Raw genomic sequence first — 19,683 nt, forward strand, 5'->3', positions numbered from 1 at the left:
AATTCGTGACAAAAGATTTCTAAATATTCCATTACCGTACTTCGAAGCATGTCAACCGCTGTTTAAAATCAATTTTTCTGCCATTTTTCTCATAAAAAAAGCGATAATATTCCGACCGGGAATCTGCGTTTAGGTAAACAGACAAAAGAAAAGAAAGCATTCGGTCGACTCGGGCACGCACCTAAGCCCATAGTACTCTGAGCGGCCACTTGCCAAAAGCGATAATGTGTTTCAGCCAGAGGCTGCCTCGATATCCTTCAGCTTTTTCCCGGGCTCTGAGAGCCTATGGGAGCCGTAGGAAGTGTCACGTTATTGCAAATATCCTCAGTCTTCAATAAAAAGAGCTAAGATAAAACACACCTTGTCAGACAGGCCACTTCCTGCATGGAATCTTCTCAGGTTTTGGCCTGCCATTTGAGTTCTGTTATACTCACAGACACCATTCAAAACGTTTTAGAAACTTTAGGGTGTTTTCTATCCAAAGCCAATAATTATATGCATATTCTAGTTACTGGGCAGGAGTAGTAACCAGATTAAATCGGGTACGTTTTTTATCCGGCTGTGTCAATACTGCCCCCTAGCCCTAACAGGTTAAATGTTAGCTACAAAAAAAAGCCTTCACGTCAGAATCATATCATGATTATTTGCATCAATCCGGTGGGCTTTTGGGGAGCGGCAGGGCAGCCTAGTTAGAGCGTTGGGCTAGTAACCGAAAGGTTGCAAGTTCAAATCCCCAAGCTGACAAGGTACAAATCTGTCATTCTGCCCCTGAACAAGGCAGTTCACCCACTGTTCCTAGGCTGTCATTGAAAATAAGAATTTGTTCTTAACTAACTTGCCTAGTTAAATAAAGGTAAAATGAAAATGAAATACAATTTTACAGGAACACCTCTAGCCAAACACAACAGTTTACACACAGAATGATAGAGAAACGCCCACACCACACAGACAGAAATGGGAAATATTGCTGGAAAAGAATTGGAAAATATTGTATTAGGTTTCGCTTTTTAAGCCAATAGTTGCTAACCAGGGGTGGGATAATGTTGTGTTGATTAGATAGTAGCTGAGAGCTTGCAGTGTCTGATACTTTTGAGATTTGTTTATGACAGTTTGCGGTAGAACAAGTGAAAATTACATGTACTTTCAGAATTGTTTGGGGAGCTACTCATAGGTGGTCTGCGAGCTACTGGTAGCTATCGACCTGTTAGAGACCCCTGAGTTAAAGATAATAACAAAATGAACACTAGCAGAGATGACACAGCTCTGTTGTAGCAGTACTTACTATACCTACTGTACTATTTAAAAAAAATTATAAAATGCTTTCATTCTGTCCAGTAGCAGTGCATGGGTACAATCACTGGGGAAGCCAAGCCATATTGCAACCTGTGTTGTGATAATTGTGTTGTTTGTTCTATAACCCGTTCGTTAATACGCTACCGTGATATACAATAAAGCCGAGACAACAAAAAGACAACAGTTACACAGCGGCAGAATAAATTCAACCACATATACATTTGTTTCATCACAAAACCGGAGAGTCCTGTGAAGTCCACATAGCACCCATAGCATGTAACAAACAGTTACATGACCAGCAGCATGGTCAAGCAAGTTAATGTCTCCCACAGTTAATGTTTCCCACAGTACTAAACAATTGATTTACAACCCCAGACAGTTATTGCAAGTCAGCACAAAGACAACAGGAGCACTACCTCCATCACCATTTCAACTTCAAACATGTTATCCTTTATTTAACCTTTATTTAACCAGGCAAGTCAGTTAAGAACAAATTGTTATTTACAATGACGGCCTACTGGGGAACAGTGGGTTAACGACCTTGTTCAGGGGCAGAACGACAGAGTTTTACCTTGTCAGCTAGGAGATTCGATCCAGCAACCTTTCTGTTACTGACCCAACGCTATAACCACTAAGCTACCTGCTGCCCCAGGTTAAAGAGTGACTGCCTTTAAAAAGCAACGAATCCCTTTGAAAATGGGCTATGTGGCATCGATATGAGTCAGGAAAAAGTTATTCTAGTTGACTACAAACTTGACTACAAAGTGTAAATAGGATAATTTAGGTCATAAAGTCACTCTCGTCTAAACTCATCTGACTGTCATACAGTAGTACACGCTTTTACTTTTTGTTGTGATAGGCTCCCTGGATAAAATGCCTACGAGCCTAGCTTCCTTGCATGGGTAACAATGAACCAGCTAAGTTAACTAGCTAGTTAACGTCAGTCTACCAGGCTAAATATTGAACTTCAATCGTCTCAGGCCAGTGGCACAATATATTAATTTATAGTTAGATCAGAATCACCTTTAGAATCATTGGCCTGTATGGAGAATTAAGTCCAAATCCCCATCTCCGTACATGGCTTAGGAAAGGGACGATTTAGCTAGCTAGCTACTGCAGGACATCAACACGAGCACACCAGAAACAATTACGTTTTGCTTTTGATGTGATTTGGTTGGTGTAGTGGTTAAATTGTCCAATACAATTGTCCCAATACAATTTCCGTTCTGATCCTTTAGCCACAATGGAGAGTGGTGAAATGTTCGTCTTGACGCAGACATATCCAATGTCCAGAGTTTGATTCAAGTTGAAAATAATAATACATCTATTTGTTGTTCTTCTGGATACAAAACATTTATAGAATTCTACCAAAACAAATTGTGATCATTAAACGAAAGAAACAAACAGCATGGATAACGTGGTCTTGTATGGTCAAAAGACTGTGCTGCCATTCAGGGCACTCCCAGTAGGCCTTGGAGCAGGTATGCCTTTTAACTGTATTCTCCATTGGCCTGAAGAAGGGGTACACAGACTTGACAGGGGATCAATGGCAAACACACATACAACAGGAATGGATCATGAATTGGAAACATGCAAATATACAATATGATCTATTTGGCTCCTACAGTGGGTGTGACTCCAAATCCAAAATAGCCTCCCTCGGGGGTGTTTTGAAGAACCAGGACTAACCACAGTTGAGCTAATTGGCTAATTGTTTATTTATTTCGTTGTCAAGAGAGGTCAAATGCTTGCTGGCATCAATCAAATGTTACGACGGCAACATGTCATACTCTTTTTGTCCAGACAGCATCAGATACGTGGTCTACACATACTGAGACAGAGAGGTGCTGTTTCACTGTCCAGACAGCATCAGATACATGTCTACACATACTGAGACAGAGAGGTGCTGTTTCACTGTCCAGACAGCATCAGATACGTGGTCTACACATACTGAGACAGAGAGGTGCTGTTTCACTGTCCGGACAGCATCAGATACATGTCTACACATACTGAGACAGAGAGGTGCTGTTTCACTGTCCAGACAGCATCAGATACATGTCTACACATACTGAGACAGAGAGGTGCTGTTTCACTGTCCAGACAGCATCAGATTCATGGTCTACACATACTGAGACAGAGAGGTGCTGTTTCACTGTCCAGACAGCATCAGATACATGTCTACACATACTGAGACAGAGAGGTGCTGTTTCACTGTCCAGACAGCATCAGATACATGGTCTACACATACTGAGACAGAGAGGTGCTGTTTCACTGTCCAGACAGCATCAGATACATGATCTACACTTACTGAGACAGAGAGGTGCTGTTTCACTGTCCAGACAGCATCAGATACATGGTCTACACATACTGAGACAGAGAGGTGCTGTTTCACTGTCCAGACAGCATCAGATACATGTCTACACATACTGAGACAGAGAGATGCTGTTTCACTGTCCAGACAGCATCAGATACATGTGCTACACATACTGAGACAGAGAGGTGCTGTTTCCCTCTCTTGTATGATTTCTACGGTGAGATACTGTAGATTCAGCGAAATTATGAAAACACAGAAAGACGAAAGATCATTTAAAAAAATAATATATATATATATATATATATATATATATATATATATATATATATATATATATATTTGTTTTATTGGTCAAGTATTTGGGGAAAGCCTGGCTTCCATTGGCATTCATGAATACACACCACTGATTTCCTCTTCATCTCATCTCTCTCTCTCTTAACAGTGGGGCTACTGCTCCAACACAGTGGTGTATGCCTACACCAAGCCTGACCGGCTGGAGTACTGTGTGGTGTTCTGGGACACCAAGAACAACGAGAAGTTTATCAAGTACGTCAAGAGCCTCATGTCCATCACCACATCCGGAGACTTCTGCATCCTGGCCACCAAGGCAGATGACACACACCCACAGGTACACACACTGGTACATACACTGTCTGGTACACACACACACACACACACACACACACACACACACACACACACACACACACACACACACACACACACACACACACACCCACAGGTACACACACTGGTACATACACTGTCTGGTACACACACACATCCACAGGTACACACACTGTCCTGTCTGGTACACACATTGGTACAGGTACACACCCACATCCACAGGTACACACACTGGTACACACACTGTCTGGTACACACATTGGTACAGGTACACACCCACAGGTACACACACACTGGTACATACACAGGTACACACTGGTACAGGGCTCCCGAGTGGCACAGCGGTCTAAGGCACTGCATCTCAGTGCTAGAGGCGTCACTACAGACACCCTGGTTCGAATCCAGGCTGTATCACAACCGGCTGTGATTGAGAGTCCCATAAAGCGGCGCACAATTGGGCCAGCATCGTCTGGGTTTGGCCGTAGGCTGTCATTGTAAATACGAATTTGTTCTTAACTGACTTGCCTAGATAAATAAAAGTTACACATGTACACACACTGACCTGGTACACACACTGACCTGGTACACACACTGACACAGGCAGAAGGACTGGCAGCCTCGCCGGGTCACTAGGCACTAACAACAACTATGTCGAATGGAATCAAGACTACATTTTCAAAGGGAGTAGTTGTTGATATAGGAGAGGCCTAATACTTTACTTGAATGACACGTCATAATGAACTTGGCATCCACATTATGTTCAAAGCATCAAACTGTTTAACAGTTCCAAGTAAAGTGTTACTCAAATCTGACGAGCAGTAAGAGAAAGTAGAACTTGGAAGTACTGTAAGAAACAACTTGTAGCTTGATCAGTCTCATGTCAGTATCTCTCTGCCTTCTCTTGTTTTCAAATTCACTGCCACAAAGGAGGATGCTGACGTAGAGTCGGGAAATAATGCCATGGTAATGTACACCCTCTAAATATGACCCTGTGTGGTAATGTACACCCTCTAGGTATGACCCTGTGTGGTAATGTACACCATCTAAATATAACCCTGTGTGGTAATGTACACCCTCTAAATATGACCCTGTGTGGTAATGTACACCCTCTAAATATGACCCTGTGTGGTAATGTACACCCTCTAAATATGACCCTGTATGTCAATGTACACCCTCTAAATATGACCCTGTGTGGTAATGTACACCCTCTAAATATAACCCTGTGTGGTAATGTACACCCTCTAAATATAACCCTGTGTGGTAATGTACACCCTCTAAATATAACCCTGGGGTAATGTGCACCCTCTAAATATGACCCTGTATGGCAATGTACACCCTCTAAATATAACCCTGTGTGGTAATGTACACCCTCTAAATATGACCCTGTATGGTAATGTACACCCTCTGAGTATGATTCTGTATGGTAATGTACACTCTCTAAATATGACCCTGGTAATGTGCACTCTCTAAATATGACCCTGTATGTCAATGTACACCCTCTAAATATAACCCTGTGTGGTAATGTACACCCTCTAAATATAACCCTGTGTGGTAATGTACACCCTCTAAATATGACCCTGTGTGGTAATGTACACCCTCTAGATATGACCCTGTGTGGTAATGTACACCCTCTAAATATAACCCTGTGTGGTAATGTACACCCTCTAAATATAACCCTGTATGGTAATGTACACCCTCTAAATATGACCCTGTGTGGCAATGTACACCCTCTAAATATGACCCTGTATGGTAATGTACACCCTCTGAGTATGATTCTGTATGGTAATGTACACTCTCTAAATATGACCCTGGTAATGTGCACTCTCTAAATATGACCCTGTATGTCAATGTACACCCTCTAAATATGACCCTGTATGGTAATGTACACCCTCTAAATATGACCCTGTATGGTAATGTACACCCTCTGAGTATGATTCTGTATGGTAATGTACACTCTCTAAATATGACCCTGGTAATGTGCACTCTCTCTAAATATAACCCAGGATGGTAATGTACATCCCTCTAAATATGACCCTGTATGGTAAAATACACCCTCTGAATTTGACCATATATGATGGTGATTGAGTTTTGTATGACTGTTGAAGAAATGAATGACTTTGTCTTATTTTCCAGTATGTGCTGGTTCTCTGTAACTCCATTGGGACCCCACTGGATTCAAAATACATTGACATTGGTGAGTGATTTTAGAAAGATAAGAGAATATGTTTAAAGCAGGTTTTATTAATCTGGAACAGTGTGTTGTTTCACAATGTATCAAGGATAGTTTCATTCAATTTCCCTAATACACTTCAAAAGTGGAGACGTCAGAAATGTCAAGAAGTACACATCAGTGGAGAGACACCTTGCCGTTTTGGATTATGTGAATACTTTAAACACTTTGGCAGGCTTTGTACCAGATTCCTCTGGAATGAGAAAGCCCAACACTTCCTACCGCTGATCTGTCACCCATTTTCAAAGAGCTGCTGTCTCGTCTGGGGTTCTACCCACCAACAATCCTTCCCTTTCATGGGCTTGTTCATGACATACACCCTGAAGATTCCCCCATCTATAGGTCTCCTACACATTCTGTAATATTCCCTCTGCCGCGTTGCAAGCCAAGTCTGTGCTACTGGCCAAACGTTTACCCAAGACCATAGCGGAGGCAGTTCAAAGTCTGTCATCTGAGAGGGCTGGGAGAGCCTAAATGAGATCCAAGTGTCAGAGCATGCTGAATCAACAGTAAAGGATGTATACTTCCTCTTTGTGGCAAATCTTCCTCACTGTGACCTGAGTAGACCTCTTCGTGGGCCTGGAGTGTTGCATTGAAAGAATGTGCCTGTCACTGTTTTTGTTTCTGAAAATTATAATGTAATTGTTTATTTAGTCAGAATATTATTTTAGCTGTGAAGTTTTTCCTTGTATCACTGATTTTATGAACGATATAATTACATTTTTGGTTTCTGTTGCTACGTTTTGCTCCGGTGTGTCCCACTGAACACGACCCTGGTTACAGATTTTGATTGAATTTAAGGTCCTTAGTTTACTGAAATAACCTTGGACCATATCACCTCGACAGATCCTCTGTTCGTGACCATGACTAAGACCCATGTGATCGCTGCGTCCAAGGAGGCTTTCTACACCTGGCAGTACCGCGTGGCTAAGAAGCTAACTGCCATGGAGATCAACCAGGTGTCCAGGACCAGGAAGGAGGGTAGGGAGAGGTGAGTGCTGCCGGTACCGGCCTGTTCAGAGGATAGAATAGGGAATCATGTCAGCTCTATTCATTCCGTTTCTATCCAGAAAGTCCAGGTGGCACAGTTCAGACACCTTGCACAAGAGCAACAAACCAGAATAAGATATTCTGTCATTTATGAGAAAATATCCAGAATGAAACCAAATAAACTGAACGGAACCACCCCTCGACCTGACGTTATTCTGAACTGTTGATTTGGCCTGTGGCACTAATATCATGAAACAAGTGAGTTTTGCAGATTTTTGGGGGTTCAGAAGATGTTTAAGATTAAGATCAATCAATCAAATGTATTTATAAAGCCCTTCTTACATCAGCTGATATCACAAAATGCTCTACAGGAACCCAGCCTAAAACCCCAAACAGCAAGCAATGCAGCTGTAGAAAATCACTTTATTTGTGAATTGTACACAGGGTCCAACCAAAATCTGACTTCTTCTTAATCCCAACCCCTCTGAAAGACACATACAGTGTCTTGCGAAAGTATTCACCCCCCCTTGGCATTTTTCCTATTTTGTTGCTTTACAACCTGGAATTAAAATATATATTTTTTAGGGGTTTATATCATTTGATTTACACAACATGATTTACACAATAAGCTTGGCACATCTAGCCACTGGGATTTTTGCGCATTCTTCAAGGCAAAACTGCTCTAGCTCCTTCAAGTTGGATGGGTTCCGCTGGTGTACAGCAATCTTTAAGTCATACCACAGATTCTCAATTGGATTGAGGTCTGGGCTTTGACTAGGCCAATCAAAGACATTTAAATGTTTCCCCTTTAAACAACTCGAGTGTTGCTTTAGCAGTATGCTTAGGGTCATTGCTGGAAGGTGAACCTCCGTCCCAGTCTCAAATCTCTGGAAAACTGAAACAGGTGTCCCTCAAGAATTTCCCTGTATTTAGTGCCATCCATCATTCCTTCAATTCTGACCAGTTTCCCAGTCCCTGCCGATGAAAAACATCCCCATAGCATGATGCTGCCACCACCATGCTTCACTGTGGGATAGTGTTCTCGGGGTGATGAGGTGTTGAGTTTGCGCCAGACATATCGTTTTCATTGATGGCCAAAAAGCTACATTTTGGTCTCACTTGACCAGAGTACCTTCTTCCATATGTTTGGGGAGTCTCCCACATGCATTTTTTTCTTTAAGCAATGGCTTTTTTTCTGGCCACTCTTCTGTAAAGCCCAGCTCTGTGGAGTGTAGTGCTTAAAGTGGTCCTATGGACAGATACTCCAATCTCCGCTGTGGAGCTTTGCAGTTCCTTCAGGGTTATCTTTGGTCTCTTTGTTGCCTCTGATTAATCCTCTCCTTATCTGGTCCGTGAGTTTTGGTGGGCGGCACTCTCTTGGCAGGTTTGTCGTGGTGCCATATTCTTTACATTTTTTAATAATGGATTTAATGGTGCTCTGTGGGATGTTCAACATTTCTGATATTTTTTTATAACCCAACCCTGATCTGTACTTCTCCACAACTTTGTCCCTGACCTGTTTGGATAGCTCCTTGGTCTTCATGGTGCCGCTTAATTAGTGGTGTTGCAGACTCTGGGGCCTTTCAGAACAGGTGTGTATATATACTGAGATCATGTGACACTTAAATAAAGTCCACCTGTGTGCAGTCTAACTAATTATGTGACTTCTGAAGGTAATTGGTTGCACCAGATCTTATTTAGGGGCTTCATAGCAAAGGGGGTGAATACATATGCACGCACCACTTTTCCGTATTACATTTTTTTTGAATTTATTTAAACAAGTAATTTTTTCCATTTCACTTCATCACTTTGGACTATTTTGTGGATGTCCATTACATGAAATCCAAATAAAAATCTAATTAAATTACAGGTTGTAATGCAACAAAGTAGGAAAAACGCCAAGGGGGATGAATACTTTTGCAAGGCACTGTACAGGTTGGAGTGGAGGACTGCCGGACTGTGGAGGTTAAGTGCCTTTGCACGGCAGGCAATGGCATCTTGGATTGCCAGCTCACTTCCCGACAGATTTTTCTGGTCAGACCCAGGATTCGAACTGGTAACCCTCCGGTTGCTGGCTCACCTCTCTAACCGCTAGGCTACCTGCCGCCCTATTCTCTGGCTTGTTTGATCCTGTGCAAGGTGTTGACATTGATATGAAAAAGGTCCATTCATCTGCCTGAACCAGTAGACATACAGTAGACAGCGGGTTGACCAGTGAGTCAGTGATACTGACCTCAGACAGACAGGCAAGAGTAGGACCTACTGTCCTGCCAGGGATGTTCCTGTCTGCATGCCAACACATCAGCTTGAAGGAAAGTCCAATGTGCTCTCTCTCTCACTCTCTGTCTCTCTCTCTTGCTGTCTGACTCTAACCACCCAACGCCCTCTCTCCCATCCCTCTCTGCACCACTATATCTTCCTGAACCCGCCCCGCCCATTTCTGTCTGGCTGTTTCTCTCTTTCTCTCCCTGTCTCTCTGACCCTCCCCATCTCTGTCTGTGTCTGTCTGGCAATCTCTTTCGCATCCTGTCTGTCTCTCCCTGTCTCCCTGTCTGTCTCCCTGTCTGTCTGTCTCCCTGTCTGTCTCCCTGTCTGTCTGTCTGTCTGTCTGTCTGTCTGTCTGTCTGTCTGTCTGTCTGTCTAGGTCTTTCTTTCTCTTCCTGTCTGTCTGTCTCTCTTTCTGTCGGTCTCTCCCTGTCTCTTTCCTCTCTCTCTCTCTCTCTCTCTCTCTCTCTCTCTCTCTCTCACTGTCTCTCTCGCTCTCTGTCTCTCTCTCTCCCTGTCTCTCTCTCTCCTCCTGTCTTTCTTTGTCTCTCTCTCCCTGTCTCTCTCTCCCTGTCTCCCTGTCTGTCTCCCTGTCTCTTTCTCGACATGTCTGTCTGTCAATTAAATTCAAGGGGCTTTATTGTCATGGGAAACATGTTAACATTGCCAAAGCAAGTGAAGTAGATAATATACAAAAGTGAAATAAACAATAAAAATGAACGGTAAACATTACACTCACAGAATTTACAAAAGAATAAAGACATTACAAATGTCATATTATGTATATATACAGTGTTGTAATGATGTGCAAATGGTTAAAGTACAAAAGGGACAATAAATAAACATATATATGGGTTGTATTTACAATGGTGCTTGTCCTTCACTGGTTGCCCTTTTCTTGTGGCAACAGGTTACAAATCTTGCTGCTGTGATGGCACACTGTGGTATTTCACCCAGTAGATATGGGAGTTTATCAAAATTGGGTTTGTTTTCAAATTCTTTGTGGATCTGTGTAATAAAGAAATTATGTGTCTCTGATATAGTCATACATTTGGCAGGAGGTTAGAAAGTGCAGCTCAGTTTCCACCTCATTTTATGGGCAGTGTGCACATTTTGTGGGCAGTGTGCAAGGCTATGCTCACTAAGTCTGTACATAGTCAAGGCTTTCCTTATGTTTGGGTCAGTCACAGTGGTCGGGTATTCTGCCACTGTGTACTCTCTGTTTAGGGCCAAATAGCATTCTAGTTTACTCTGTTATTTTGTTGTTAATTCTTTCCAATGTGTCAAGTAATTCTCTTTTTGTTTTCTCATGATTTGGTTGGGTCTAATTGTGTTGCTGTCCTGGGGCTCTGTGGGGTCTGTTTGTGTTTGTGAACAGAGCCCCAGGACCAGCTTCGCTTAGGGGACTCTTCTCCAGGTTCATCTCTCTGTAGGTGATGGCGTTGTTATGGAAGGTTTGGGAATCTATCTTTTTAGGTGGTTGTAGAATTTAACGGCTCTTTTCTGGATTTTGATAATTAGCGGGTATAGGCCTAATTCTACTCTACATGCATTATTTGGGGTTTTACGTTGTACGCAGAGGATATTTTTGCATGCAGAGTCTCAATTTGGTGTTTGTCCCATTTTGTGAATTCTTGGTTGGCGAGCGGACCCCAGATCTTACAACCATAAAGGGCAATGGGTTCTATAACTGATTACATTTTTTTTTGCCAGATCCTAATTGGTATGTCGAATTTGATGTTCCTTTTGATGGCATAGAACGCCCTTCTTGCCTCAGATTGTTCACAGTTTTGTGGAAGTTACCTGTGGCGCTGATGTTTAGGCCAAGGTATGTATAGTTTTTGTGTGCTCCAGGGAAACGGTGTCTAGATGGAATTTGTACTTGTGGTCCTGGCGACTGGACTTTTTTTGGAACACCATTATTTTGATCTTAGTGAGATTTACTGTCAGGGCCCAGGTCTGTCAGAATCTGTGCAGAAGATCTAATCTGTGCAGAATATTTAGGTGCTGCTGTAGGCCCTCCTTGGTTGGTGACAGAAGCACCAGATCATCAGCAAACAGTAGACATTTCACTTCAGATTCTAGTAGGGTGAGGCCGGGTGGTGCAGACTGTTCTAGTGCCCTCGCCAATTCGTTGATATATTTGTTGAAGAGGGTGGGGCTTAAGCTGCATCCCTGTCTCACCACATGGCCCTGGTGAAAAAATGTGTGTTTTTTGCCAATTTTAACCGCACACTTGTTGTTTGTGTACATGTATTTTATAATGTCTTATGTTTTTCCCCCAACACCACTTTCCATCAATTTGTATAGCAGACCCTCATGCCAAATTGAGTCGAAGGCTTTTTTTAAATCAACAAAGCATGAGAAGACTTTGCCTTTGTTTTGGTTTGTTTGTTTGTTAATTAGGGTGTGCAGGGTGAATACGTGGTCTGTTGTACGATAATTTGTTAAAAAGCCAATTTGACATTTGCTCAGTACATTGTTTTCACTGAGGAAATGTATTTGTCTGCTGTTAATGTTAAAACAGGGGATTTTCTCTGTCTCTCTCTGTAGGGTTTATCATATTGATGATAGTCCATCTGGGACCACTGAGGGCCCCCTGGACTTTGCCAAGGCCTTCACTGTGAGTTGCATTTTTAGAAGCACACAACACCCACTTTGTTAACACAAGCTGAAGATGTCACCCTCGGTTACAATGCCTGTTAAAACTCCAAGATAGAGCTATCAAAAATACATTTAATAAAGTTGCATGGAAATCTTTAATTCTTAACCCATTGCCTCATATATTTTCCTTTTCTGTTTTAGGCAACACGAGACCCCATTTGTTGCATCACAGCAACAGACAAGACACTGATTGTGGTAGGTATTTCTCTCAGGATTTTAATTGAGTATTAAGTTCATCAGTCTATCAGTTTGGAAATGTTTTTTTACTGTGTTTGTCTGTTTGTGATCAAAGGGCCGTGAGTCTGGTACCATCCACAAATACAGCCTCCCTAACGTCGCTCTGGTGCAGAAATACTCCTTAAACTACCGGGCCTACCAGCTCTCACTCAACTGTACCTCCAGGTCAGGACTGTTGGCTGGTTACTGTAATATTACACCATATGTGGTGTTTCAGTTTCTTGATAAGAGTTTATAACAATGAAGCTCATTGCTTGCAGTACAGAAGTACAACCAACATAGCATTGCTATGAACCATCTGAACAGTTATTGCCTGGTCCAAAAGCAAGAAACAAAGTGACGTTATTTTTTTAAATTATTGTAAAAAAAACAACATGTTTTTCTTTAGCCGCCTGGCGATTATTGACATTTCGGGAGTGCTGACGTTTTTGGACCTGGAGGTGCGTTCGTCTTCGGATGATGGCTCTGGAAGCCAGGCGGGGACAGGCGACCCCTCCAAGTTTGAGCGCAAGGACGTCTGGGACATGCAGTGGGCCAATGACAACCCTGATCTGTTTGCCATGATGGAAAAGACCAGGATGTACGTGTTCAGGAACCTGGACCCAGAGGTGAGTCCCTCTGACATACAGTACCAGTCAAAAGATTGGACACACCTACTCATTCCAGGGTTTTTTTTATTTTTACTATTTTCTACATTTGTAGAAGACATCAAAACTATGAAATAACACATATGGAATCATGTAGTAACCAAAAAAGTGTTAAACAAATCTAAATATATTTTACATTTGAGATTCGTCAAAATAGCCACCCTTTGTCTTGATGAAAGCTTTGCACACTCTTGGCATTCTCTCAACCTGCTTCACCTGGAATGCTTTTCCAACAGTCTTGAAGGAGTTCCCACATAGGCTGAGCACTTGTTGGCTGCTTTTCCTTCAATCTGCTGTGTTTGTTTTTTTGACATACAATTTCTCATGATTTTAATATTCCATATTAATCAGGAACCCATTCAAACGTCTGGATACATTTGCAACTTTGAAGACCTGGAAATCAAATCGGTCCTGCTAGATGAAATCATGAAGGTAACCTTCTTTTCTTCATATGCAAAAGTCACACTTTCCGTAATACCGGTAATATGACAGCAAACAAAGTTAGGCAGTTAGCTGTACGGGAACAGATGTTTACTATTGCTATTGAAATACATACAGGCTCCCAGCAGAACACAAATGAATGTGCACAACAACAGCAAATACGTGTCTATTTCTGTTAGTTATGTAAAGTATACTTTGCTAAATGGAGTCGGATGCCAAAAGGTCCGGAATATCCATGATGCAATGGGAATGTGGAGTTATCCCAGATTTCCTCTTAGGATCCGGAGAGGCCGAACAAGGATTACCTCATCAACTTTGAGATCCGCTCCCTCCGCGACAGCCGCGCGCTGATCGAGAAAGTGGGCATCGAGGACGCCTCCCAGTTCATCGAAGACAACCCTCACCCCAGACTCTGGTAAATACATGGACAGTAATCTTGTTCCCAGCCCCCTTTGGGCAAAAGCCTGCGAACGAGGTTACATAGACAGTAACCCTGCATGTCATGGAGCCACTTAAAGGGACAGTTCACTCCAAAATTATAGTTTGTCAGATGCTTTCAGAACACCTCATAAGTTGTCTTCTGTTGAGATAAGTCTAGGTCCCTGGCCATCTGATGTGTACATCCAGCTATATGCTGACCTGGCCATCTGATGTGTACATCCAGCTATATGCTGACCTGGCTATCTGATGTGTACATCCAGCTATATGCTGACCTGGCCATCTGATGTGTACATCCAGCTATATGCTGACCTGGCTATCTGATGTGTACATCCAGCTATATGCTGACCTGGCCATCTGATGTGTACATCCAGCTATATGCTGACCTGGCCATCTGATGTGTACATCCAGCTATATGCTGACCTGGCCATCTGATGTGTACATCCAGCTATATCCTGACCTGGCCATCTGATGTGTACATCCAGTTATATGCTGACCTGGCCATCTGATGTGTACATCCAGCTATATGCTGACCTGGCCATCTGATGTGTACATCCAGCTATATGCTGACCTGGCCATCTGATGTGTACATCCAGCTATATGCTGACCTGGCCATCTGATGTGTACATCCAGCTATATGCCGACCTGGCCATCTGATGTGTACATCCAGCTATATGCTGACCTGGCCATCTGATGTGTACATCCAGCTATATCCTGACCTGGCCATCTGATGTGTACATCCAGTTATATGCTGACCTGGCCATCTGATGTGTACATCCAGCTATATGCTGACCTGGCCATCTGATGTGTACATCCAGCTATATCCTGACCTGGCCATCTGATGTGTACATCCAGTTATATGCTGACCTGGCTATCTGATGTGTACATCCAGCTATGTGCTGACCTGGCCATCTGATGTGTACATCCAGTTATATGCTGACCTGGCCATCTGATGTGTACATCCAGTTATATGCTGACCTGGCCATCTGATGTGTACATCCAGCTATGTGCTGACCTGGCCATCTGATGTGTACATCCAGCTATATGCTGACCTGGCCATCTGATGTGTACATCCAGCTATATGCCTCAATCCAAAATGGATGGAAAAGATAAACACAATATCCATTTGCTTTTGGTGTTTAATTTGGTTTTGAGGCATGCAGCTGGATCTACACGATTGATGGCTTGTGATTCTTCTTGACATTAGACTACTTTTAAAGTCTGAAAATGACTTATCATTTGATATTGGACTGAACTGTCTCTTTAAGGCCTTTCAAGTATCTATTCTGTCAGTCATTCCTCCATTCTTACCCAGTTTGAATGGACTCTTGTATTGACATCAATGTCTATCCTGAGCCTTTGCAGCCTTTCCAGTAGGCGCTCACACCCAGCAAGCATCAGTTTTCTCAGAAAACGTGCCACACAGACGTTTGGGTCGGGGGTCAAAGTATATTTGTAGGACCTAGTGACGTCAGAAAGTGGGAACTCAATGCTTTTTACAAGCTTATGGTCTGTTTAATGATGTTCTCCTCAAAGAACAAGCAGAGGAGAAACTGTGGCATGTGTAACGTCTTACAACACAGAGATTTACAGAAGGAGATTTGGCCTATTCTTAAAATATCAGTCCTAGTCACATTTTCAGTTTAGTTGTATACTCGTATTTGAAGAACATCATTTAAGGTGAGCCTGGGCTTTTCATCCCTGAAAGCATCACTGTCCTTTTTATCAAAGGCTAATATTCATCTGGTTACGTGGGAGAATCCCCACGCTGGCGCGACGGAGTATGGTTGATTTATCTCGCTGTTTTGGTAGCACTCGGCTAAAGGATTCTGGTTGAAAGAGGACTTCGGCTCCCCATGTCATTTTTCACACTGACTTGAGGAATTTGGGAACTTTGGGGAAGAAATGTCCCTTTCCGCCCCTTGGTGCTGAAACCAACCTATCAGGGGTGAGAAGTCCCTTTGATTGACTGAACAAGGTCTAGTGGTAGAGACCTGATGTGCCACAGATATTTTGACATGCCTGTATTGCCCGCAAATGTTCAATTTCTAAGGTGCTCCGAGTACAAGATGCATACCAAAGGTAACTAGTCATTTTCAGGATCAGGAGTTCAGGTGTAGCAAAAGTTGTAAGAACAACCTTCGTCACTCACTCACTCACACACACACACACACACACACACACACACACACACACACACACACACACACACACACACACACACACACACACACACACACACACACACACACACACACAGTCTGATTGAAAACACTCCACCCCGACACCCCAGTCTGATTCAGAACACTCCAGCCCGACACCCCAGTCTGATTCAGAACACTCCACCCCAACACCCCAGTCTCAGAACACTCCACCCCGACACCCCAGTCTGATTCGGATCACTCCACCCCGACACCCCAGTCTGATTCAGAACACTCCACCCCGACACCCCAGTCTGATTCAGAACACTCCACCCCACACCCAGTCTGATTCAGAACACTCCACCCCGACACCCCAGTCTGATTCAGAACACTCCACCCCGACACCCCAGTCTGATTCAGAACACTCCACCCCGACACCCCAGTCTGATTCAGAACACTCCACCCCAACACCCCAGTCTGATTCAGAACACCCAGCCCAGTCTGATTCAGAACACTCCACCCCGACACCCCAGTCTGATTCAGACCACTCCAGCCCGACACCCCAGTCTGATTCAGAACACTCCACCCCGACACGCCAGTCTGATTCAGACCACTCCAGCCGCCCCAGTCTGATTCAGAACACTCCACCCCGACACCCCAGTCTGATTCAGAACACTCCACCCCGACACCCCAGTCTGATTCAGAACACTCCAGCCCAGTCTGATTCAGAACACTCCACCCCAACACCCCAGTCTGATTCAGAACACTCCAGCCCACCGCCAGTCTGATTCAGAACACTCCACCCAGACACCCCAGTCTGATTCAGAACACTCCACCCCGACACCCCAGTCTGATTCAGAACACTCCACCCCGACACCCCAGTCTGATTCAGAACACTCCACCCCGACACCCCAGTCTGATTCAGAACACTCCAGCCCGACACGCCAGTCTGATTCAGAACACTCCAGCCCAGTCTGATTCAGAACACTCCAGCCCAGTCTGATTCAGAACACTCCACCCCGACACCCCAGTCTGATTCAGAACACTCCACCCCGACACCCCAGTCTGATTCAGAACACTCCACCCCGACACGCCAGTCTGATTCAGAACACTCCACCCCAGTCTGATTCAGAACACTCCACCCCAACACCCCAGTCTGATTCGGAACACTCCACTCCGACACCCCAGTCTGATTCAGAACACTCCACCCCGACACCCCAGTCTGATTCAGAACACTCCACCCCGACACCCCAGTCTGATTCAGACCACTCCAGCCCGACACCCCAGTCTGATTCAGAACACTCCACCCCGACACCCCAGTCTGATTCAGAACACTCCACCCCGACACCCCAGTCTGATTCAGAACACTCCAGCCCGACACCCCAGTCTGATTCAGAACACTCCACCCCGACACCCCAGTCTGATTCAGAACACTCCACCCCGACACCCCAGTCTGATTCAGAACACTCCACCCCAACACCCCAGTCTGATTCAGAACACTCCACCCCGACACCCCAGTCTGATTCAGAACACTCCACCCCAGTCTGATTCAGAACACTCCACCCCAACACCCCAGTCTGATTCAGAACACTCCACCCCAGTCTGATTCAGAACACTCCACCCCAACACCCCAGTCTGATTCGGAACACTCCACCCCGACACCCCAGTCTGATTCAGACCACTCCAGCCCGACACCCCAGTCTGATTCAGAACACTCCACCCCGACACCCCAGTCTGATTCAGACCACTCCAGCCCGACACCCCAGTCTGATTCAGAACACTCCACCCCGACACCCCAGTCTGATTCAGAACACTCCACCCCGACACCCCAGTCTGATTCAGAACACTCCACCCCGACACCCCAGTCTGATTCAGAACACTCCAGCCCAACACCCCAGTCTGATTCAGAACACTCCACCCCGACACGCCAGTCTGATTCAGAACACTCCAGCCCAGTCTGATTCAGAACACTCCAGCCCAGTCTGATTCAGAACACTCCACCCCGACACCCCAGTCTGATTGAGAACACTCCACCCCGACACCCCAGTCTGATTCAGAACACTCCAGCCCAGTCTGATTCAGAACACTCCACCCCAACACCCCAGTCTGATTCAGAACACTCCAGCCCAGTCTGATTCAGAACACTCCACCCCGACACCCCAGTCTGATTCAGAACACTCCACCCCGACACCCCAGTCTGATTCAGAACACTCCACCCCAACACCCCAGTCTGATTCAGAACACTCCACCCCAACACCCCAGTCTGATTCAGAACACTCCACCCCAACACCCCAGTCTGATTCAGAACACTCCACCCCGACACCCCAGTCTGATTCAGAACACTCCACCCCAGTCTGATTCAGAACACTCCACCCCAGTCTGATTCGGAACACTCCACCCCGACACCCCAGTCTGATTCAGAACACTCCACCCCAACACCCCAGTCTGATTCAGAACACTCCACCCCGACACCCCAGTCTGATTCAGACCACTCCACCCCGACACCCCAGTCTGATTCAGAACACTCCACCCCGACACCCCAGTCTGATTCAGAACACTCCAGCCCAGTCTGATTCAGAACACTCCACCCCGACACCCCAGTCTGATTCGAGAACACTCCACCCCGACACCCCAGTCTGATTCAGAACACTCCACCCCGACACCCCAGTCTGATTCAGAACACTCCACCCCAACACCCCAGTCTGATTCAGAACACTCCACCCCGACACCCCAGTCTGATTCAGAACACTCCACCCCAACACCCCAGTCTGATTCAGAACACTCCACCCCAACACCCCAGTCTGATTCAGAACACTCCACCCCGACACCCCAGTCTGATTCAGAACACTCCACCCCGACACCCCAGTCTGATTCAGAACACTCCACCCCGACACGCCAGTCTGATTCAGAACACTCCAGCCCAGTCTGATTCAGAACACTCCACCCCGACACCCCAGTCTGATTCAGAACACTCCACCCCGACACCCCAGTCTGATTCAGAACACTCCACCCCAACACCCCAGTCTGATTCAGAACACTCCACCCCGACACGCCAGTCTGATTCAGAACACTCCAGCCCAGTCTGATTCAGAACACTCCACCCCGACACCCCAGTCTGATTGAGAACACTCCACCCCGACACCCCAGTCTGATTCAGAACACTCCAGCCCAGTCTGATTCAGAACACTCCACCCCAACACCCCAGTCTGATTCAGAACACTCCAGCCCAGTCTGATTCAGAACACTCCACCCCGACACCCCAGTCTGATTAAGAACACTCCACCCCAACACCCCAGTCTGATTCAGAACACTCCACCCCGACACCCCAGTCTGATTCAGACCACTCCAGCCCGACACCCCAGTCTGATTCAGAACACTCCACCCCGACACCCCAGT

General features: G+C 45.0%; 1 protein-coding gene across 2 annotated transcripts in view; it reads left to right on the plus strand.

Moving 5' to 3' along the window:
• wdr35 (WD repeat domain 35) overlaps window positions 1-19,683 on the plus strand; it is a 61,549-nt gene that overhangs the window by 12,548 nt on the left and 29,318 nt on the right. The window contains exons 10-19 of one of the 2 annotated variants that reach the window (XM_014205269.2): window positions 4,050-4,235; window positions 5,162-5,197; window positions 6,368-6,428; window positions 7,311-7,455; window positions 12,273-12,342; window positions 12,525-12,578; window positions 12,676-12,785; window positions 13,009-13,228; window positions 13,619-13,699; window positions 13,987-14,123. In XM_014205269.2, the coding sequence (XP_014060744.1) occupies window positions 4,050-4,235; window positions 5,162-5,197; window positions 6,368-6,428; window positions 7,311-7,455; window positions 12,273-12,342; window positions 12,525-12,578; window positions 12,676-12,785; window positions 13,009-13,228; window positions 13,619-13,699; window positions 13,987-14,123 (1,100 nt within the window). The remainder of the gene's footprint in view (window positions 1-4,049; window positions 4,236-5,161; window positions 5,198-6,367; window positions 6,429-7,310; window positions 7,456-12,272; window positions 12,343-12,524; window positions 12,579-12,675; window positions 12,786-13,008; window positions 13,229-13,618; window positions 13,700-13,986; window positions 14,124-19,683) is intronic. The other variant, XM_014205357.2, reaches the window with a different exon arrangement.

The sequence above is a fragment of the Salmo salar genome, chromosome ssa01 (assembly GCF_905237065.1).
Source record: "Salmo salar chromosome ssa01, Ssal_v3.1, whole genome shotgun sequence".
NCBI lineage: Eukaryota > Metazoa > Chordata > Actinopteri > Salmoniformes > Salmonidae > Salmo > Salmo salar.